We start from the raw sequence: 20,000 nt of genomic DNA on the forward strand, positions 1-20,000 counted from the left end.
TTTCAACCTCGATTTCTTGAACTGGAACTTGTTGTAGTACCATGCGTGTGTTCAGCAGCCCCCAGAGAACGCCTGGGCGGTAGAGAAAAGATCGAGTAGGAATCAAACCCGATCCCATCGTTAGCTAGCGACAATTGTAAACCCTTTTTAGATATCGACCAGCAGGCAAGCATCTGCGAATAGCAGCATTTTTCCATTGTCTCGTAAATAATCTGAAAGTTGTTTTTTAACTCTTCTCAAACACGATCACAGGTGAAGCAGTCACAGTGTAGTAGACATTAGAAGGTCGCTAAGAAGTAGAAGTGAGTGTATCGCGCGATGTTTTATTTATAAAGTAATGTTTTCCATGTCCAGGCATGGAATTCATCATTCTTCTCTTGATGGTTGCACTCTCTAGACATAACAGCGCTCTGGTGAATAACATCTACAGCGGATCAATCAATTATTTTTTTGTTTGTTTTTAAGAATTGGCTTCGCTTTTAACATTCCATACTTCTCTAAATCTGAATCGTACTAAAACCCAACAATTTCGGCCTTGGCCATGATTTGTGTTGTCTAATTTATTTGCTACCCAGCTCTAGTTTTACCATAGGGTTAATCATGTTCGCGGTTTTGTTGTAGGCCAGAGCTTCGTGGCGTTTTTAAGGGCTTACTCAATGCTTGCGGAATGCTTCAACGGCTTTATGACACGCAGGTTTCACACAATAATCACAGTAGGTTATGAGGATCAGTCGAAGCGCCTATAGGCGTCTTAGCATAATAGCGATCGCATGTAAGGTAACCTATTTTCGGTTAATTTAAAAAATGATAAATACTATTCAATAACTGTTAAATATCTTTAGTTCTTTGCTTTCGTTCTTTTTTTTTATTCTTAAACCCAAATATATTAAAATGTTGTTAAGTATGATTTCTCTTCTGTTTTTTATTTACGTTTCTGCGATTGTGGCTTATGAAACGAGGATCTACTGTGAGGACTGCTTTCACAAACTTGTTATTCTGTTTACTTGAAAAAAAAAAGAATTACAAAATCGATTACCAACACCACACGCCAACAGCATCTACCTATTTAAACCGGAGCATTGACGACGTTCAATTTAGCCATCTCACTGATTATTACATAGTATCGAGAAACAGAGAGGCAGGAGCGGAAAAGGGAGAGAGTAACAGCGTCTTTTTCGTGCATTATCAGATTCAAGGTGGGTGGGTCGGTTGGTGGTCATTAGCAGTTAAAGTGGCTGTGTGGTAACGGAGGCTGCATTCGTAGCAAAGCAGCTGCAGCACACACCGCGGTCCGGTGATAGGAACAGTAACCAAAACAACTCACACGTACCGAGTGTCCAAGCCCATCTCGCCAAACTAACCAAAAAGAAGGCAAGAAAGGAGTAGGGAATCAATTTAGAAGAAAAAACGGACAATTTTTGACATAAAACTCCAAGCGGTACCATTTTCTCCCCCAGTTCGATCCTTCGATGATTAACATGTTTTTACAAATATTTAATACAAAAATTTACCCAGCATATATAGGCTAAACGAGGGAAGGATCCCGTCTCGCGGGCTTAGTTAACATGATTTTCCGGGAGCCTTTTTGAGAGACAAAATCAAACAAATGAAAACCAACCGTATAAGGTAGAGTGGCTTGAGATTTGTTCATGTTTGAAGGAAGTAGCGTTTAAAGAGGATATCAGAGGTCACTTCCGTGCACTGCTCCAAAAACATTTCTTGCCTCCAGCATACTCATCTCATTCGCAAATCGCAAACGCATCCAATGTATTTCGCTCGTGCGCATGGTTTAGCTGGTATCATCGTCACATGCACGCAGGCTGGCAACCAAGCACGCACGCAATCGACAGCAAAACCAATCTAATAAACGCATCGTGATTAAGACATGGCTTATGTGTAATCCAATCGCGTATTTGTCCTTTCTTACCTTAACACGCCCCTCCGGTACGATACGGTTACATTGTTCTAAGTTGACGTAAGTGGGGGACCAACCTCACGAGTACGAACCCCCCGGTAGAATGGCCTGCTAATCTGGCGACGAGATCGCTAATCAGTCCCATGGTAAGTTGTAGGAAAGTGAATTGCGCTCTGTTCGTTTTGTTCCCATTGCTCCCGGCCCGGCTTGCTTCCTGTACCTAAGCGCAATTTGCGCAGCAAAATTCCCCATCTGGTACTGGCACGACAGCGGTGCATAATCGCATCCAATGTGGGTCACATTTAACTTGGAGGGCGGTTTGCATGTCGGCGCCTGTGACGTCCCCCGGGAACATTCTCGCGGTTGCAGCGATTATCTCAGGCGGATCAAACCGGTTCATTCAGCTGGTCGTAGCAGCAGGCTCGAGATTCGAATTACTCGGCGACGAATAGCATCCAGATGCATATGCAAGCAATTTCCAATAGAACGCTCCGGTGGGGTGCATCGCGCATTCTGACCTTCCGCCGAGGACAAATTGTAGACCCGACTCCAGGTTCCGCCACTACCATTAGTCGTGGTTCGGGATCGTACGATCGCCACGGTGTCATGTAATGTGAGCACTCGCCAGACACGTGGTATGTGATAAATGAATGTGACGAGATGTGTAGTAACGTAGGTCGCGGTACAATGTAGTACGCGCACCCGCGCTATAGTACGCTGATGATGGTCAATTGAGCGGAACGATGAAATGAGATGAATTGGAAGCATTTACACAGTTACAACTCGTACAACGTAAGATGGTGAGGAGTTTTGACGAATTGACCAACCGTTGACCATTCAAGCCGATTAGATTGCTTGTAGGAAATGACGATTCCACAACCTTATCTTCACAGGTTTGGAAGAAGTTGCCAAACAGGGTGCTTAATGCTTATTATTAATTAATATAAAATGGATCAGATTAATCTATTCTTTGAAGCTAAGTCTTTTTATATCTTTGCTTGCTATGATACGTGCATTTGCGTGTTTGAAGTGCGATCGATGCATCGAAATCTAGTGATAATGATCCAATAAAATCAAAGGATTTCCTTGTAGTCAATGGCTTAACACCTGAATCATTTGGAGGGAGTTGGAGGCTTTCCTCAAATGCGCGGTTGCGTGCGCGAATACGCTGGTAGGTGTGCCGACGGCGCCGACTTGTGCGCTTAAATGTGTGCGTGTAAATGCCGTTTCACAATGGGTGCGTGTTGAAGCGATCGAATTATTCTATAATTCTTCGCCCAGAATCTCTTCAGCTTAAAGATTTGTTTAAACAATACTTTGTGTGCGTCGAACAATACTGCGTCGGTTGCGACAAAATGTAAAAATCATTTTGTTCGCAGACGACGGCAATGCTCACTGCGCTACGCAACCAGCGTGGAAGAGACCGTGCAATCCCATAGTTATCGCGTCGAACAGTTGGCTTCGTAGAGGCCCCTTATAAATGGAATCGCAGCCCTTCTTCGGGGAATTAGTCTCTCGTCCTCCGGAGTGATCCCACGTGTGTCTCGCTTGAGCCAAGCACCCTTCCTCCAAATATCAAGTTCTTCCAAAAGACCGATCGCGATTGCCTCTCATGTCTCAACGGAAGCCATCGACGACGATTCATAGCGCAGTAGCCGATACTTTTGCCTTTTGACTATTGTCAACTAAGGCAACGGCAGTAGCAGCAGTAGCAGAAACAGCAAAAACTCCGTTCCTCCGTCGTCTCTCGACCATCCTCTGTTACACTGGCAACCGGTGGAAAACGTTTTCTTCTCGCGTCTGGCCAACTGAAAGGAATGCCCATTAAGTGTACTCGCGATTGTGTGGGTATTCGGTACCGCATCAACGCGCTGCACCAAACCTGGAAGTGGCTGCACCAGACCATCGCTCTGCATGAGTATCTGATCTCGATGAGCGCAGCGGATTCGAACGCCGAAAAGCAATCGTCACACCAAGGAACCGTCGGCCTCCAGCAGCAGCAGCAGCACCTGATCCTGGCCTGTTAATCGCTCGTCGCCAAATCCTTGTGTAGTGCCCGTGAGTTTTGTGTGCAAATTATTAGACACTAGTGATACCGCGTATCGTAGATAAGCTGAAAGAATTGTATTCGCTACACCTCATTGCCAAGTTTTTTTCCGCCGTTAGAGTAAGGAAACAATAACAATTTAAATCGCCCGGAACTGTCAAACGCGCGGTTTTAACAACAAACTGAACGTCACTTTTTCTAGTCCTTCGAGTGTGTGTTTGTCGCGAGGACCAAGGAGTTCAAAAATAGATCCTCTGAACACCGTCCTCCTTTGAGTCTACAGAACACTGCCAGTAGCGCGACACAAGGTCAGAACGGATCAGCTGACGACGCGAAGAAATCGAAAAATTCCACCGAACGAGCGATTGATACGAAAGTGCGAGTCAAAACAAAGAAACCGGCCAAAACAAACCGCGAATTGGGCAAAAAATCCTCCCAAAATCAGCTGCTTTCGAGGTAGAGCGCACGCCGCAAAAAAGAAGTGAACAAAGAGACCTTCGCAGGTGAAGATCTCCGCGAGGTGTGCGTGTGCGCGTGTGAAGATCGATCGGCCGCGTGAGAGCAAGCGAGACGAAGATCGTGTGAGCGTGAAACGCAAATCGAAGAACGGTGGAAAAGCGAAAGGCGAACGGAAAAAACCCAAAACTCCTCCCCGGTCCAGAAGATGGCTGCTCTCGTAACGCAACGGTGCAACGGGTTTGCCCGCTCCCTTACCCGCATTCTGGTCCTGTCGACCCCGTCGTCGTCGTCCTCTGTCCGGGCCGCCTCGACCAAGCACCCGTTCCAGGGCAACGATGGGTCATCGAAGGGTTCCAGCCCTACCGGCCACCTCACGATGAACAGCGGCAGCAAACAGCTGTCCGTGGCCGACATTAAGAAAATCCCGGATGAGGAGGTGAAGAAGTCCGTCTTCATCTCGCAGTCGAACGATGTGTTCACCAATCTGGCGCTGGAGGATTGGATCTATCGGAACTTTGATCTGACAAACCACCACATCCTGATGCTGTGGATCAACCGACCGACGGTGGTGATCGGAAGGCATCAGAACCCGTTCGCCGAAACGAACGTGTCAGCCCTGGCCCGGAACGGTATTGAGCTGGCCCGGCGTAACAGTGGCGGCGGTGCCGTTTACCATGATCCCGGTAACCTCAACTGTACCTTCTTCATGCCACGGGCCCGCTACGATCGCAAGTACAATCTGAATCTGCTGACGCGTGCCATGTACCGGGAGTACGGGATCAATGCGGAACTTTCGGCTCGTGATGACATCGTGCTGCTGGGCAAGAAGGTAATTGACTGGATTATGACTTTTCCTGTCTCCTTCACGTACCATTTCAGGGTCGAACAATCATAAAGATGGCCAGTTCTAGATATCTCTTCCTTAACAGCAAGTACCAGGTCGTGTACACGCGAGAAGGTCACCAGCGCTGAAAGCGTACGTGCAATCGATCACGTAGTATCATGCCAACACCAGATGTTACCCCGCGCAGAGGTTGAATCCTTAAAGCCTACGGGGAATTCTCTGGAGCTTTGCTCGTTGACACCGTTCGGTGTTGCTAAGCCAGGCAAACCGTGGTGCCGTTCTTTCTCTTTGTTTCTGCATCTTTGCGGATGACGCAGTCTGACAACAAAGAATCCCACAGAGCAGAGATAGAGAGCGCTGGCCGAGACAGAGTGAGGGCAATAGATACAAGATAGCTGATGCGAGAGAAGATGACTCGTCGAAGTAGAAACACGCGTTTCACGTGTTGCGAGCGTGACCCAACGAAAACCGGTTCTGGGGTGTACGCGCGACACTTGGATGGGAACAGCGATCGGAAGGAAGATCGCAATGTCGCACCACTACATCGTGGTCACCGCGCACACGGCCGCTATTCGATGCGAGTGCACGTGCACTAGCCATTGGCGTCCGCGAATCCGGCTTCGCGCACGCACTGTTGCGTCTGTGAAGCGTGAAGGTATTGATCGCGTGGGGGCATGGTGGCCCCACGTCATATTCTCAATGTGTGTGCTGCCAGGCATAATGTTGCATTGGCTTATCTATTGATGGCAGCACTCACACTGTGTAGCACTGTGGCTCACTGATAAGCATTGAGTACTACTTCATGGGTTCTGTTTTTTTTGTTCCTCAGCCCGGTGTCTAGTGTCTCCCTTGAGGATAGATAAAGGAAGTGGCAACATGAAGACTATGAACTCACGCAGCGGTCTAGAGCCGGGGTTCACCCTTGAACCGCGTGCTGCTCGCTTAAGCCACTCTATTGCTTAAGATCTTAACCGGGTTCGCTCGGGGGTGCTGAACTCTGCGATGACTGGCCTAGAGAGCCATGGTTGTGCTGTTGCTAGGCAACTCGCAGAACGTACGATGACTGTGATCGCTATATTGCTCCAGCGATGAGATTGCTCTCTATTAGCGACCATTGGTTTACGATGCACGATGCTATCGGTCTCCGTATCTTCTGCTGCCCTCTGTTTGTACATACGACAACCAACAGCCGGTGTTGTTGGCTGGCTTTGCCATACTGGAACTATTAAAATGAAACGTTGATCTGTGTTTGCATGGCTTCTCGGAGTCACTGGCCTCGTCGTAGGCCAGGGACAAGTATTCAATGTTTTGCTGCCAGCAGCGTCTGCAAAGTTATTCACAACGGTGGAATTGTAACGGAAACAATATGTTTAGTAGCCTGCTAGTGAAACATATTCCCTATGTAAATACAACTCCTGATTAGCGAGAACTTGGGTTATCTGCCAAACTAGGACATGTTCCTGGGCAACCCTTGACGAGTAACATTGTCGTAACATTCTACTAATCTAATCTAACAATTGTCCATCCATCATGCAAACTGGCATTACTCGCAATGAGAAATGAAAAAGTGTTATATTAATTCACTCGACAATAAAGGTTTAAAATATAATATCAATAAACTAATATACTGATAAAACTGATCAACACAACAAACACTCCTCTAATTGCTGCCTCATTCTCTTTGCTCTTGCAGATATCAGGCACGGCAGCAAAACTGGGCCAACCGAACGCTTATCATCACTGTACGCTCCTCGTAAACTCCAACAAACTCCACCTTGGAGCATCCCTCGCCAAAGATGACGTAAGTACTCATAAGGAGAAAAGACCAGGAGTGGCATAAGGAGAAAAGACCAGGCAAGGTTGCCCCAAAATCACACCATCAAGCAAATAGCGGTCGATGAGAACCCAGGGAACGAATTTGTTGCCAACCAACCGCTAGCACAGCATCAGCATTTTTGGCGTTTACATAGCCTGTCATCGTGGCACCGTGTCCGATAGAGAGAGAGATCACCTCTGAAGTCAAGAATGGCTCGCAGAACAAACAAGATAAACCGGTCCGGTGGAGCAAGTGGGGCGCGCGAACTTACAAACAACAAACCCATTCGCCCATCCACACACATCATGCACTCGGTGCGTGTTTCGTGTTCTGTTTGTGGCGCATGGCGAACCGCGTTCTTGTCGGTGAACCGGCGTTCCATAAACGTTCGAAAGCGAAAGCAGCATTCGCGCGCTCGCACTTGTTGCTATTCGCGATTGTGCTACCAGATATTTTATCGCAGAACACTTGGCTTTTTGTGGTATTTGTTTAGGTCAAATGGAAATGGTTTATTGTTGTTTTCTCGTGCTATTGCTCTGTCTTTGGACCGTTGAAGACGTTTCAAACGATTCATATAGTAGAGAGTAAGCGGGGAAAGTAATTGCTTCATCTTGCTACGCGCGATCACGATCGGTCGTTTACCCCCGTTTGTTTGCGGGGCATCATTGCGTTGCATTAGATCACCGCTGCAGCTGCAGAATCATCGTGAGCGAGAAGAAGCGTTACTCTTCCTACATTGTGCTTTGGTTTCGTTGCGCCCATTGTTACGCCTTTTCCCCCCAACCATAGCTTGCACTGTACTTTGAACTGTGCTGATTGTTATTTCTGAAGCTTCGTCATCGCACAAACGATTAGTTTGATAAATGTTTCGATAAGAGGCAACAACAAGCACGGGCGGGATGGGAGGGTGCGGGAAGTGTGCAAAATTAAGGCCAAATGTCTTTGAACTGCTCCAGGAAGCTCCCACATATACCGGTTGAATCCGGCTACTTTGTGCTCCTTGGCACATTGATAAGAGCTTCTTCTAGTAGGTTTCTTCGCATGCTAGATGCCATTTCGTCTGGTAGCATTGTTTGGACCGTATGGTACGGTCCCGATCGCAAACCGGCTCAATCCGGTCATGCTGCCGGCTCACAGGCGTATTTGGAACGCAGTTTCGAAAACAAAATCCCACCCCACGCTGCCTGCCCTTTGCCTATCTTGGATTGGTCTTGCTTCCATCCCATCAGCCTAAAGGGTTTTAGGTCAAACGAGAAGGGGAGTAGCGGCGGTCTTTTTGCAAACCATAACAATGGGGCCGTTCAGGGGTGCCAAATCAGGCAGCTGGTGTGTGAGAGATAACAGCTGATCAGACAATCGCGAGGTGATGTACGTTGCGTGGCAACAGATATCAATGGACCTCCCTCGGGGTATGGACCCACGGTTTTTGGGGTTATGGAAAATTTCCAAGAGTCCCGAAATTATCGCTCGCGCCGAAACTTATCGCGATTGATGTTCCATTGTCCGCCACGATTGGAGGCCATCCGCCACCCCAATTGGGGGTTTGATAAGGTTGTTTGTCTTAATTCGGATGGCACACGACCTACTTGAGTAATAAGGTAAGGAAGACGTGAATTAAAATCGGAATGATTGAAGTGGAGATATGGAACTAGATGCTAAGAAAAAAGAAAGCTAGCAATCCTTGAATGCTGTCCATGTGAAAAAGTAGGCCCTCTCTGATCATGTTTTCATTTGTAAAACGCTCACACTCACTCTTCCGGTTACGATATTGTCTCTCCAGAAGTGTGTCCCGCCTATCACATCACAAACCATATGTTCCATAGTGGCACAGCTGATTGCCACACTCTTTGTTGTTGTCTGTCGCGCTCTCCCTCCACACGCGCCAATGTCCGCCGGCGTCTGGCACACTGTTCGTTCAATTTATCTTGATTACACGTTCCGTGCACATCCCACCAGCAGTGTTTGAGCGCTTGGGATGGCCGGGTTGATTGAAACTGCTTCAAACCGGTTAACAAAAATACTAGAATCGGTGCTTGAGGCGCCGATCGTGCGATGATCAGACCCTTTGAAATAAGGGAAACGGGCGAAGCCAAGTACCGGTGTTTCAATGACGTCGCGGAAATACGTTATAAGGGTGCGTGTACTTTGACCACGGTCACAACCGCTGGCGTTTTGTTGTTTTTCATGTACAAAAATAGCGAAGGACACCGGTTCCATCCGTGAGTTGGAGAGCCTGAAGCGCCTGCTTGCTGGCAGTGAGCTGCGGTGTTAACGTTGATAACGGAACGTTATATGAACCCCCACGGGCGTACGTAGGAAGCAAGGTTATCGGTGGTCTGGATGAAGGGTCTCGAATCAGGCCTCATTCCCTACCAAGTTTTCACTGATTGCTGATATGACGATCGCGAAGTTAGCTAATAATGAAGCAAGCAGCTCAAACACAAAACAAGGTCCTCCATTGATTTCTTCCTTGCCTGATTGTGGTTTGGTTTTTCTCTTCTCTCGTTTGCAGGTTGAAATAACAAGCAAGGCTACATCTTCTGTTCCATCGCCCATTAAGAATCTAGTCGACGTGAACCGTACGGTCAACATCCAGCAGCTACTTTCGGCTATCGGGTAAGCCACGTTTTTAACACGTATCGAGCATGGCACTAGGAACGCAGTTCCTGATGGATTGTGTCCGTTCTTTCTTTCAGCTATGAGTTTCTGAGAACACCCGCCACTCAGCTGACCGATGGTGGCCGCGATCTGCTGATGAAGCAGCGTGGTTTCCAGCTGATCAATCCGACGGACAAGTGGTTCCCGGGAATAAGCGAGCTGCGCACAAACTTTGCCTCCTGGGACTGGCGATTCGGGAAGACTCCTGCCTTCTCGGTTCAGAAGACGATCCAGACGAAGGTTGGAGCAGCCGGTGAAAGCTCGCAGCAGTCGCCATCTCCTTACGACATGAAGGTGAAGGTGGATGTGGAAAAGGTAGGTCTCCAGAATATAACTTGCCAGCAATGCTTCAGGTGGAGCTAATGACATCTCTTGTACTTCCAGGCACTCATCAAAGAAATCAGCCTGATCCTGCCGAACCACGAGCCAATTCCGGTGGTGTCGGACATGGTCGGCAAACCGTACGATGAGGATTGCTTTCATGGAATTACCGAAGCTCTGAAGGGTGCCAATACTGAGAGCATGCGACACGCAATGGGCTTATGAAGCTTGGTGCTACCGGTGCAGAAGGCTCCTGCCAGTTCCTTCGCACCTAATGGAGACGATCATGGCAGCGATCGATAACGACGATGACGACAACTTCATTCCGTTTTGTCAATACTCTTTCTTTCTCTCTCACCGCTTCTCTGCCCCCTTACGCTTTGTGGTTGCAATTGATTAGGCCCCTAACGAATTGGTACACTCCCGAGGGCTTGTCCGTTGCTAATGCATTGGAAACAAAGCGTAAACGAATGCTAGACGACCAATCGGACGATGTGACATAATGACACACCTCTTGAACTTGCCCGGCAGCAAACAAAACCACGTCACACGACACTGGATTGGAAAACAGGCAGAAGCTGAACACACCTTAGTGCTATCGTGGTGTGTGATGGTCGTATCGATCATTCTAACTGAGGCTAGTCGACCTTGCCTTGTTGACGACCAGCGAGTACACCGTTGCTAATCAGCTGGTTTTGTCGGATTGGAAGGTTAGCGAGACGTGCAGAAAGGAACTGAAAATTATGTATTCAACAACAAAACAGCCTTGCAACCCGTAGGGGACAGAATAACAAAATTAGCAATACCTCTAGCACGTTGGGTCGGGTTTGCTGGAGCAACAAGTACGCAGGGGTGGGATGAGTAATTTGAAAATCGAAAATTTCCGATTCTCCTCCTAGCAACTCACAGCAACATTCACGTGCGTAATGGTATAGAGAGGATCGGTGCTATTTTTTTGAAAAAGAATGTGATGTTTTAGATTAAATTTGACCACACAGTGCCTACCTTTAGAAAGACTTTCACAATCGTAAACGGTTTGATGATCACGATCGCGCTGATCTTTATGATGCAAATCAGAACAAACTTTTACCAGACCCCCTTACGGTAGTTCGTTCGAGCACAGTCATTTATGTTATTATTAGGCACCTCACACGATTAGTGATGTTTACTCGTTGATAAACGCCTACACGCGCCCATTAGCGTGTGCCATTAACAGCAACAAAATTGACGACAAAGCGGTAAAGCTTAGGCAGATGATAAGCGGGAACGTAGGCTATGTAGCAAGTATTCATCATGATCACGCTACAACTTATTCACTATCGATAGGACGGCACATAAAGTGTTATTATTCCTGTATCGCGCAACATTCTTGACGTTCGGTTTGATAGCTTTTAGTTAGATAGATTGACTCTTTCTCATCGGGTGCATTGTTATTTGTTGGGTGGACGAGGAACTTCCCGTCCATTTCCAGTAGATACCAAGTGCCGGATGATTCAAGGGATACATCAAGAATACGATCATATCATCACTTCCGTTAGACCGGCTAGTCCTGGATGACTTGGCTCCGTTTTCCCTTTTAGTTTATCGCTTTGGCATCAAATTTTCGACTGAGGAATTAGCTTTTTAAACGTTGTGCTTGTTAGGATTATGCTTTATAGGTTCATTCTTTTCCATTTCTTGTATTCAGGCGATCAGATGATATCTTAATCAATTCGGTTTACTTGTGCTTAACTTTCAATTGTTCGGAAGTTGTAGATGCACTGTTGCGAGGCTTTGCAATGTCAGAAAGGGAGTTTAGGCTAGTTAAGCAATCAATTACCAGTTGTGGATAGTCTATAGAGAAACGTTATATACCATGTAAGCATACTTGTACTACGGTAAAGAAAACACAATTCAATAAAAAAGAATATACTTTATTAAATCGCGATGATCTAACTGATTTTACAAGCTAAGAAGATCCTATCGGTAATTAAGAAGAAATATGTTATAAAAACATAACTTGTAAACCTCTTCTAATAGTCAGCAGTTGTAATATTTAACGTTGTTTGCTAGCAATATTCTCAAAGCTAGCAAAAACGTGGTAAGGGTGGGGTGTTCTAACGGCTTTAATCTGGGCCCGTTTGAAATGAACGTCTGAACAAGTACTGAAACGCACATGCTAAACACAACCGGAAATGGAACCGCTTCGCGTATTTTGTCGAATTAATGAAGAGTTTCCGCAACTTTTCCCTCATTTCCCCAGCAAACACTTTTCTCCAGATTGTATTTTTCATAAGGAATACACGTTTTTCCTCCCATTTTCCTTTATACGACCTTATCATACGCTGCGGTTTACGACCTTCTCACGACCAAATGGGCGGCTCGAAGACGACTTCGTTTTGACATTTGCAGGTCGCGTTTTGATCACTTTTTTTCTGGAAAGTCGTGATAAAAAGTCCTTCGACGAAGGTTTGTGAAAACTCTTTCGACGGTGAAAATGTCGTACGTTGCTCGCAAAGGACCCCAAGTCGCCTGTAAGTGTTTTCATCCGACTATCCTAAACTGGATTTTCCGGGGGTGCAAATTTTCTCGAGTGGAGCTTCGCGCGGCACCGCTTGCTGAAAATTACATAATTCCGTGAAATTCGGAAGGTCCGAAAGATAGCCAATTGTTTACTAAATTTGTTTTCTCGGTTTTTCCTTCTTCCCGTGACCGTGAAACAGCTGCCCTCGGCAAGTGGGCCTACAACTTGGCTGGATTCAACCAGTACGGTAAGCGCAAAATTTGTTGTTGATCCGGAATCTAGCTGTCTGCGGTGGCGATTTGCGGTGACCCTGGTGGTTTAACCATTTTTCCCATTCACCGTAGGTCTGCACCGTGATGATTGTCTCTATGAGAACGACGATGTAAAGGAAGCGATCCGCCGTCTGCCGGAGAAGCTGAAGGATGAGCGCAACTTCCGCATCACCCGCGCTCTGCACCTCTCGATGACGAAAACCATCCTGCCGAAAGAGCAGTGGACCAAGTACGAGGAGGACACGAAATACCTGGAACCGTACCTGGATGAGGTCGTCCGAGAGCGCGACGAAAAGGTCAAATGGGAATCGAACAAGTAAACAGTCGCAGGCTGTTAGCAGCGCAAAAAGAAGCGGAACGCACCGATGGCGTGTCCGGATCGCCGGTTTGAACATCAACTGCGACTACCGGGCTAAGCCGGGTGGCCGTACTAGGGGCGTCCCTGTCCACCGGCGGCTTCCGTGTGTTTGTGTGAAATATTAGGAATAAATCATGTACGGTTGAAACAAACAAAACAGAATTACGTGCGATTGAAAATCCGGAAATTTATTCGAAGGAACCAGAAGGATTGGCAGCTGATTTTGACAGCTGGTGCGGCATGAATTTGTTTGTTTACATTGCGTTGGTGGACAAAAGAAGAGGCGAGAGATGGAGGAAACGCGAAGAGCAGACCTCGATCGACTATCGAAAAAAGGTAAGTTAAAGTGTGCAAAATTAACAGGTTCTGGGCCAAACATAACTAGTAGCCCCTTTGTAGATAAAAAAGGGTACGATGGCGAACGTCTAGCTTACTCAGCGATATCGATCGCCTTAATTATCTGGTGTAGCAAAGTTGAATAACTTCGTAGTCTGAGAATATTCTTTCCTTTTCTCTTTCGTAGGGACACCGGTCGTAACAGCACATGGGAAAGCAACAGCTGGTCGCACTTTACAACCGAGGATATGACGGTTGCACCGTCCCTTCTTCGCTTTAACAATCGACACGGCAGGCAGTGATTGTTGTACGGGGTAATTATGTGCTTCATTAAACATGAATCGTTACGGCGGCAACGAAGGCTGGTCACAGCAATTCACAACCTTATAGAAGCCCTTTTTTATTTACAGCGTACAAGCAGCGGTACAGTTACATCACCAAATGCTCTCGGGGCTACCCCAAACCCGACGGCCACCAGCCCAGCCATCAGCAGCAATAGCAGCTGCAACAGCCAACAGGTTTAAAGAAGCGATCCGCGTTCCTCACGCCACACTATTTCCGTTCACGTGAGCCAAACGAAGCTTCCACGCCCGTGCCAATTCCACCGAGGACACACGATTGTCACCGTTGTCCTATATATTTTCGGTATCCGTCCGTGTACCGGCATTGCAAGAGAAAAGAAGAAAAGAAAATAAACCGCGACAGCCCCACGCTGCCGACGTCAATTGGCGATCGCGAGCAGCGTGGCAGCACGGCGCAAAAGGCATGAACGACGTAAACGTGAGCCCCAAAATACGTGTAGAGAGAGCGCTCCTTTTTCATCATTTTGTTCCAAACGCACTTGCTGCTCTGTGGATGGCTCTTCGTTGCTACTACCATTAACTTCCCCTCCCCCTGACATTACTGAACGCGTTTCTGTTACGCATCCACCACCGATCGAGACTAGCAGATCTACCGTGCATGTCGCGGTTTGTGCGCGTTCGTCAACAATTTTAATGATCGTGTTTTGCGAAAGGCCAAACACGAAGGCGAGCATCGGGGTTGGTTGTTTTATTCCTGTTTTCCCCGCTCCCAAACCAAAGCGCTCTCTGTGGTTTTAAATATTCGCAGTCCATTTACAATCCAACCGTTGTCTATTCTGCCAGTGCAGTTGGCGGCCGTGATCGCAAATTGTGAACCGTGTGAGATCGTAGTTTCCCTTCTGGTTGTGTTATCATAGTTAGAGCCGGAAAAACATAGTAATACCGACCGTTAATGATTTATCGAGCGGAAAGCCAGAAAATTGATCGGTGGGCCGATATAACGCGTTACCTCCACGGTTCGTGATATCAAAATTGCAATCCGGCCAGTCCGACGTACGAAAGTGTTGGTGGCAACGCACAATTGGCTCGCGACAATCGTGCACACACGCGCATCATCCGCGAAATTACGCGGTTGTATTATCGCGGCCGCTTGTTGTTCGATTGTAGGTGGCTGCTGTTGCTGTGGCTGTTGCTAACGCTGGTGGTAGTGGTGTAGAACATCGGATAGCAGCCTTTTCCCGTTAATCAACCGCTGGCGCCTCATCGTCGTCTTCTTGTTCTTGCCTGCACTTCGTTCTCGGTCGTCCTGCCAGCCACATCCACCGCAGGCATGTACTGGTCATATCGACGGCGCGCTCTCAAAAGGTGATTACGACGTAGCATCTGTGAACTGGTGCGTAGTGTTTCCATTTCCGAAAGACGTGCGTACCACGATAAATTCCGGAATCCCGTAGAAAATCCTTCGTGCTGTGATAAAGTAACCGTGGTGGGGCGTCTCCATGACAACGGCCTAGTCTAGTGTGCGTGTATGTGGTGCAACAAGTTCTCATTCTTTCAAGCGGCCCCTCGGTGTTCTGTCGACCGCCTGGTATGATTCATACCTAGTTCTTATTGGCAGAAGAAAGGATCCCATTGTTCTCGAGTTTAGCGTGACAAAGCGTGTACAGCTGTGTGGTGGATGATGCTGGTTGGTGTCGCTTTGCTGGATCTAACAACACCCTCAGATCGCTCGCAAGTGGAACGTCTCCGTGTTTCTGGAAGGATTTTGATCCTCACATTTGGCGTGTTATCTGCCACGTAATCGCTATAGCGGCTCCAGTCGAGACCGAGAATTTGCTGACTGTTGCGCTTCCCCTGCCCTGCAGCAGCAACCGGGTGTACTGCAACTGCGTTGTGGCGTATTTCTATTCGAGTTTGGCTCGATTGTGCGTGCGTTTGTTGTGTGTTTTGGTTTTCGCTTGCGTGTGCAATTTTGCTATCCTTCCTCCTTCACCGCCCACCACCCTCTCTGAACGTGGGTCGGGAGCTCCCGTAGTGCTGCTAGGACTTTCTCAACCGGAACAGCGAAAGCACCGAAACAACAGCCAGCAAAATGGTGTGGTTCGATCTCGATCGGCTTATAACCGATCTCTTCAAGACCACCGTACTGCCGGGGATACCGGTGGTGCTCTGGTTAACCGATCTGTAAGTACCAAAGCCTACTGCTTAGCCAACGGAAAGCCTCTCCTTCTTTTTAACTCGTTCTCACCTTACCAGAATCTTGATGTTGGCTTGCTTTGTTGTGTGTGGTTCCAGTGCTGTATGAACAGTGTCACATACTTTGATTTTTTTTGCTCTTTCCCTAAATCGATACTGATCACGATGACCCCTCGTAGAACTCGTCTCACATACACCGCACGTTTCCACAGTTAATTGTCCGATGTTAATTGAATCGACCAGACGCGCCGAATTGGTGCAGTGTCAAGGACATTTCGGCGACGACGATCGTCGCGATCACTGCAAATGATCATCGCTGATTTGATTGCAAATGTTGTATGAAAACTACCAGCGTCCAGTTTTAGTTAATTCTTTTATTGGTTTTTTACATTCTGTTTTCTTGTTCTGCATTTGTTTGTTATTTTTATCAGCTAACTCAATACTCGATCCCCTCAGTTCACTTCTCTAGTGATCGCTGTGCTGCTCTCTCACCCATCTTATGTAACTGGGAAGTCTGAACTTTGCGCTTCCTGGTTATCGTCTGTGCCAATCCGACGGCACCAAGGATTCCTTAGTAGCGACAAACAAAGTCCTATGATGAGTGTATGTCAGCGCTGCTGATGTTTCAATGCTACGTTTATACGATTACGGTATACGATGCGATGACTGACTGACAAAATAATGTAAATGATTCGATGACCAAGCATGAAAAATTGGAAAAATAGGTGTAATATTATTATTATTATTATTATACCAAATTATACGATAAACCAATCTAGGTTTAACTCATTTTTAATCATCTATAAGCTGGGCACTACGAAGCTGTTTAACATTAACCGCTTGTTTCATTAACTTTGTGTCTAATTTGATTATATTATTTTAAAATAATGATCGAGAGATTATTATTAACAACACATTTAACAAGCATCAAGCTTATTGTGTAACATGACGGAGATAAGCAGGTAATGTGTTAGTGTTTTACGAATGCCTATCGATTGCCGCCGAATCGTATTCTACCCTTGAGGACAAAGTTGGTAGATCGTGCATCTTTGGTTTTAATGTGGTTATCAAGCGATCTGCAGGCTGGAAGATTTTTAATTCAATTCTACATTGTATTAAATCCCACGTTAAAAAGTAAATATTTGTGTGCCATGTTAATGTTAAATCGAGCATAATTATGTCATCATGGAATTGATATTATCGAGCTTAGACACGTTAGACATTTATCTGGTCGTCTATCTGTTTCAATCGTACCTTTTGGAAGCCCACTGGCAACACTTTCATTTCCGTTTCAGCATTTGTAGACTGTAAGTAGCGTACGATGGTAGCAGTTCAACCGTTTATTCGTAAAGGTTGATAGTGAACACCTAATCTTAATTAGTAACTTACATTGTGACGACAGTAAACAACCGCGATCGTCGTGTGGGAAACGTTAACTCGACACGAACACCACTCCTAACGCTGATTTCGTCGTCCACGTTCAGGGTCAAGTGCATGCTCTCAATACTTCACCCACTAGCCTGGCGCTGGGAGATTCCCTCTGTACTGGCAGATTTTGTTGGACGTGGTTCGACCGGATAGTGGGTTGCACACTACTATCGGCACCTGCAGAGCGTTGGATCGTATGCATCTCTACGCTCCCTCACGGCCGTATACACTTATCGCACCTCACGATCGTACACTCGGGCCACAGCACGCAGACACTAGTTCTGCCTAGATGTCCGACGCGATGTCACGCTACAAGTAATATTTGCCGAAGGACTTTCCATTTGTTTTTCCTCCTTTTCTGTCCCACATTTTCTATATCGTATTGTCTGTATGCGACTTTCTTTCCCACGCAAATCTTTTCTATGTGTATCAGATCGTTTATTGTCAGAAAAATCTCTTTTTGCACCCCATAAGAACATGAGCCGGTCCTGGACGATGTTGATTTTTGTTGCTCTTTTACCGCCTGTGCCCTCGATGCACGATCTTTTCCAGGATCGGGCTGCGGACGTGCCAGTTCGCGTTGCTGGTGTTTCTAATCGTGTTCGTCGTGATGCCGATCATCTTCAAGTTTTCGTTTGCCATGCAAAAAAGCATACTGTTTCTGACCTTCAGTAAGTATTTTATCCCACTCCGAATTACAGCCGAGATCTGGTTGATCGAAATGATACAATGTGTTTATTCTTTTTCGTCCAAACACAGTCACGTACCCACCGAATCTGGACTTGAAGCGACCGGAAAAGAGCGGTCTGTATGCGACGAGAAACTTTTACATCAACTACCGCGACCAGGAGGAGGATCTCGGCGTCGATATAGCGGTATGGCACGTGCTACCCAACGATCTGGTGCGTCGCTACGCCAAGGAACTGCACGTTGATGAGGTAACCTTTCGTATTGCGTCCAATGAAACCAATGTTTGCTCTTACTTTTAGTCTGCAACGCATCTCGATCAAGGAAGAGAGGGAAAGGGAGGGTGAGAGTTGTGTGTCTGTCTGTTTGCGAATTTGGCGATATGACGGCGATCGTGGCCTTTGCATGCGGTCGGTTAGGGCTATTTTTATCAATCCAATCGCGGGATCGTCTTCGGTGTGCGCACTTCTTCCCGACCGTTCACGATGGCCACACGACACGCGAAGGTGGTATTTATATCGCGCATCACCTCGAGTCGTGTGCTCGTTGAGGAAGCCGAGCGGATTGAGGGGAAACTCCATTCTCATGCAATCACCGGCAACTAAGTACATTATGCAATTATGAGCCAATTGATGATGGCAGCGACCACGTCTCCATCCAAACACTTTCCCTGCATTTTGTGTGGGTTCGTGCTTGGAAAAGGTTTGGTGGCTCCTCATGCGATTGTGGCAGGTGCAATGGATAGTAGATAAGAATGGCATTATGATAAATATTTAACGACGGCAATCCAACGTAAACCAGGGACACCGAGGAAACTGAGTACTAACAAAGGAATAAGTATTGATTGATGATTCAGGGTCAGTCTTTGTCGATCGATGCATAGGTTTTGATTCCGACAAAGAACTCGTAGAAGAATATTGCATGTAGGGATCATATGAGCATAAAAGTATAAGCTAGTTTCTTACGACACGATCTTATTGCTGTAAAGCATCAAAGACTAATTTCTCGTTCCGTTTCTCACCCAATAGAGCACAATACCGAATGCAACGGTTTTAAACGAAGAGCCAAGTATAGCGCGCGGCGGAAGCATTATCTCGGGCGACGGATCCGATAACCAAACCGATCAACAACTGGAGCAGCGTTATCATCCCATCGAGCAGATCCTACGGGCAGATGGTTTTAATCCATCGGATGAGCACCATCAGAAGGAACTGTTCGAAGCTAGTCTTCGGGCTACGACTAACGACGTCGTGCTCTACCTACATGGCAATACGGCCTCCCGTGGAGCGACCCATCGAGTAGAACTATACAAAATGTTACGATCGCTCAACTATCACGTGATCGCGATGGATTACCGGGGTTACGGGGATTCGGCCAGCCTATCGCCGACGGAACGTGGTGTCGTGTTCGATGCGCTCGCTGTCTATCAGTATGTGACGAGCATTACCAAGAATCCGGTGTATCTGTGGGGCCACTCGCTCGGTACCGGTGTCTCAACCCATTTGCTGTCACTGCTGACCGAGATGAGCTTACCCGGTCCACGGGCCGTCGTGCTCGAGAGTCCGTTCAACAACATTCGTGAGGAGATCTGTGCGCATCCGTTCTCCAAGGTAAATGCGGTACGAGGCTGCCCAGTCTGGTGTGTTTAACAATGTATTCCTCTGTTCGTTTTGCTGCAGTTGTATCGTCATCTGCCGTGGTTCGACTACACGGTATCCAGGCCGATGTACAACAATATGCTGCGCTTCGAGTCCGATCAGCATATCGCCGAGTTCCGGCAACCGGTGTTGATTTTGCACGCCGAAGATGATCTTGTCGTGCCATTCGACCTAGGCTACAAGGTAAGCGTGCTTCTTAT

General features: G+C 47.0%; 4 protein-coding genes across 8 annotated transcripts in view; all 4 read left to right on the plus strand.

Annotated features, from left to right (window-relative positions):
- The first annotated feature begins 3,409 nt into the window (after positions 1–3,409).
- On the plus strand, positions 3,410–3,948 carry LOC125957109 (uncharacterized). The gene has a single exon (XM_049689553.1). The coding sequence runs from the start codon at positions 3,733–3,735 to the stop codon at positions 3,940–3,942; it is 210 nt and encodes a 69-aa protein (XP_049545510.1). The 5' UTR covers positions 3,410–3,732; the 3' UTR covers positions 3,943–3,948.
- A 678-nt stretch (positions 3,949–4,626) lies between these two features.
- Positions 4,627–11,981, plus strand: LOC125957108 (lipoyltransferase 1, mitochondrial). Its single transcript, XM_049689552.1, has 5 exons — positions 4,627–5,250; positions 6,959–7,066; positions 9,594–9,697; positions 9,778–10,054; positions 10,124–11,981. The coding sequence occupies exons 1-5, from the start codon at positions 4,627–4,629 to the stop codon at positions 10,283–10,285; spliced, it is 1,275 nt and encodes a 424-aa protein (XP_049545509.1). The 3' UTR covers positions 10,286–11,981.
- A 442-nt stretch (positions 11,982–12,423) lies between these two features.
- Positions 12,424–13,368, plus strand: LOC125956390 (cytochrome b-c1 complex subunit 7-like). Its single transcript, XM_049688201.1, has 3 exons — positions 12,424–12,573; positions 12,763–12,810; positions 12,908–13,368. The coding sequence occupies exons 1-3, from the start codon at positions 12,537–12,539 to the stop codon at positions 13,153–13,155; spliced, it is 333 nt and encodes a 110-aa protein (XP_049544158.1). The 5' UTR covers positions 12,424–12,536; the 3' UTR covers positions 13,156–13,368.
- Positions 13,369–13,430: 62 nt separating this feature from the next.
- Positions 13,431–20,000, plus strand: part of LOC125956389 (lysophosphatidylserine lipase ABHD12) — a 7,169-nt gene continuing 599 nt past the window's right edge. The window contains exons 1-7 of one of the 5 annotated variants that reach the window (XM_049688196.1): positions 13,431–13,529; positions 13,717–13,843; positions 13,920–16,015; positions 18,008–18,126; positions 18,215–18,393; positions 19,171–19,752; positions 19,822–19,983. In XM_049688196.1, the coding sequence (XP_049544153.1) occupies positions 15,924–16,015; positions 18,008–18,126; positions 18,215–18,393; positions 19,171–19,752; positions 19,822–19,983 (1,134 nt within the window). In that variant the 5' untranslated portion in view covers positions 13,431–13,529; positions 13,717–13,843; positions 13,920–15,923. Of the gene's footprint in view, positions 13,530–13,679; positions 13,844–13,919; positions 16,016–17,607; positions 17,771–18,007; positions 18,127–18,214; positions 18,394–19,170; positions 19,753–19,821; positions 19,984–20,000 lie in introns of those variants that run through there. The other 4 variants (XM_049688197.1, XM_049688195.1, XM_049688199.1 and 1 more) reach the window with 4 other exon arrangements.

The sequence above is a fragment of the Anopheles darlingi genome, chromosome 3, assembly GCF_943734745.1.
Source record: "Anopheles darlingi chromosome 3, idAnoDarlMG_H_01, whole genome shotgun sequence".
In the NCBI taxonomy this organism is placed as follows: domain Eukaryota; kingdom Metazoa; phylum Arthropoda; class Insecta; order Diptera; family Culicidae; genus Anopheles; species Anopheles darlingi.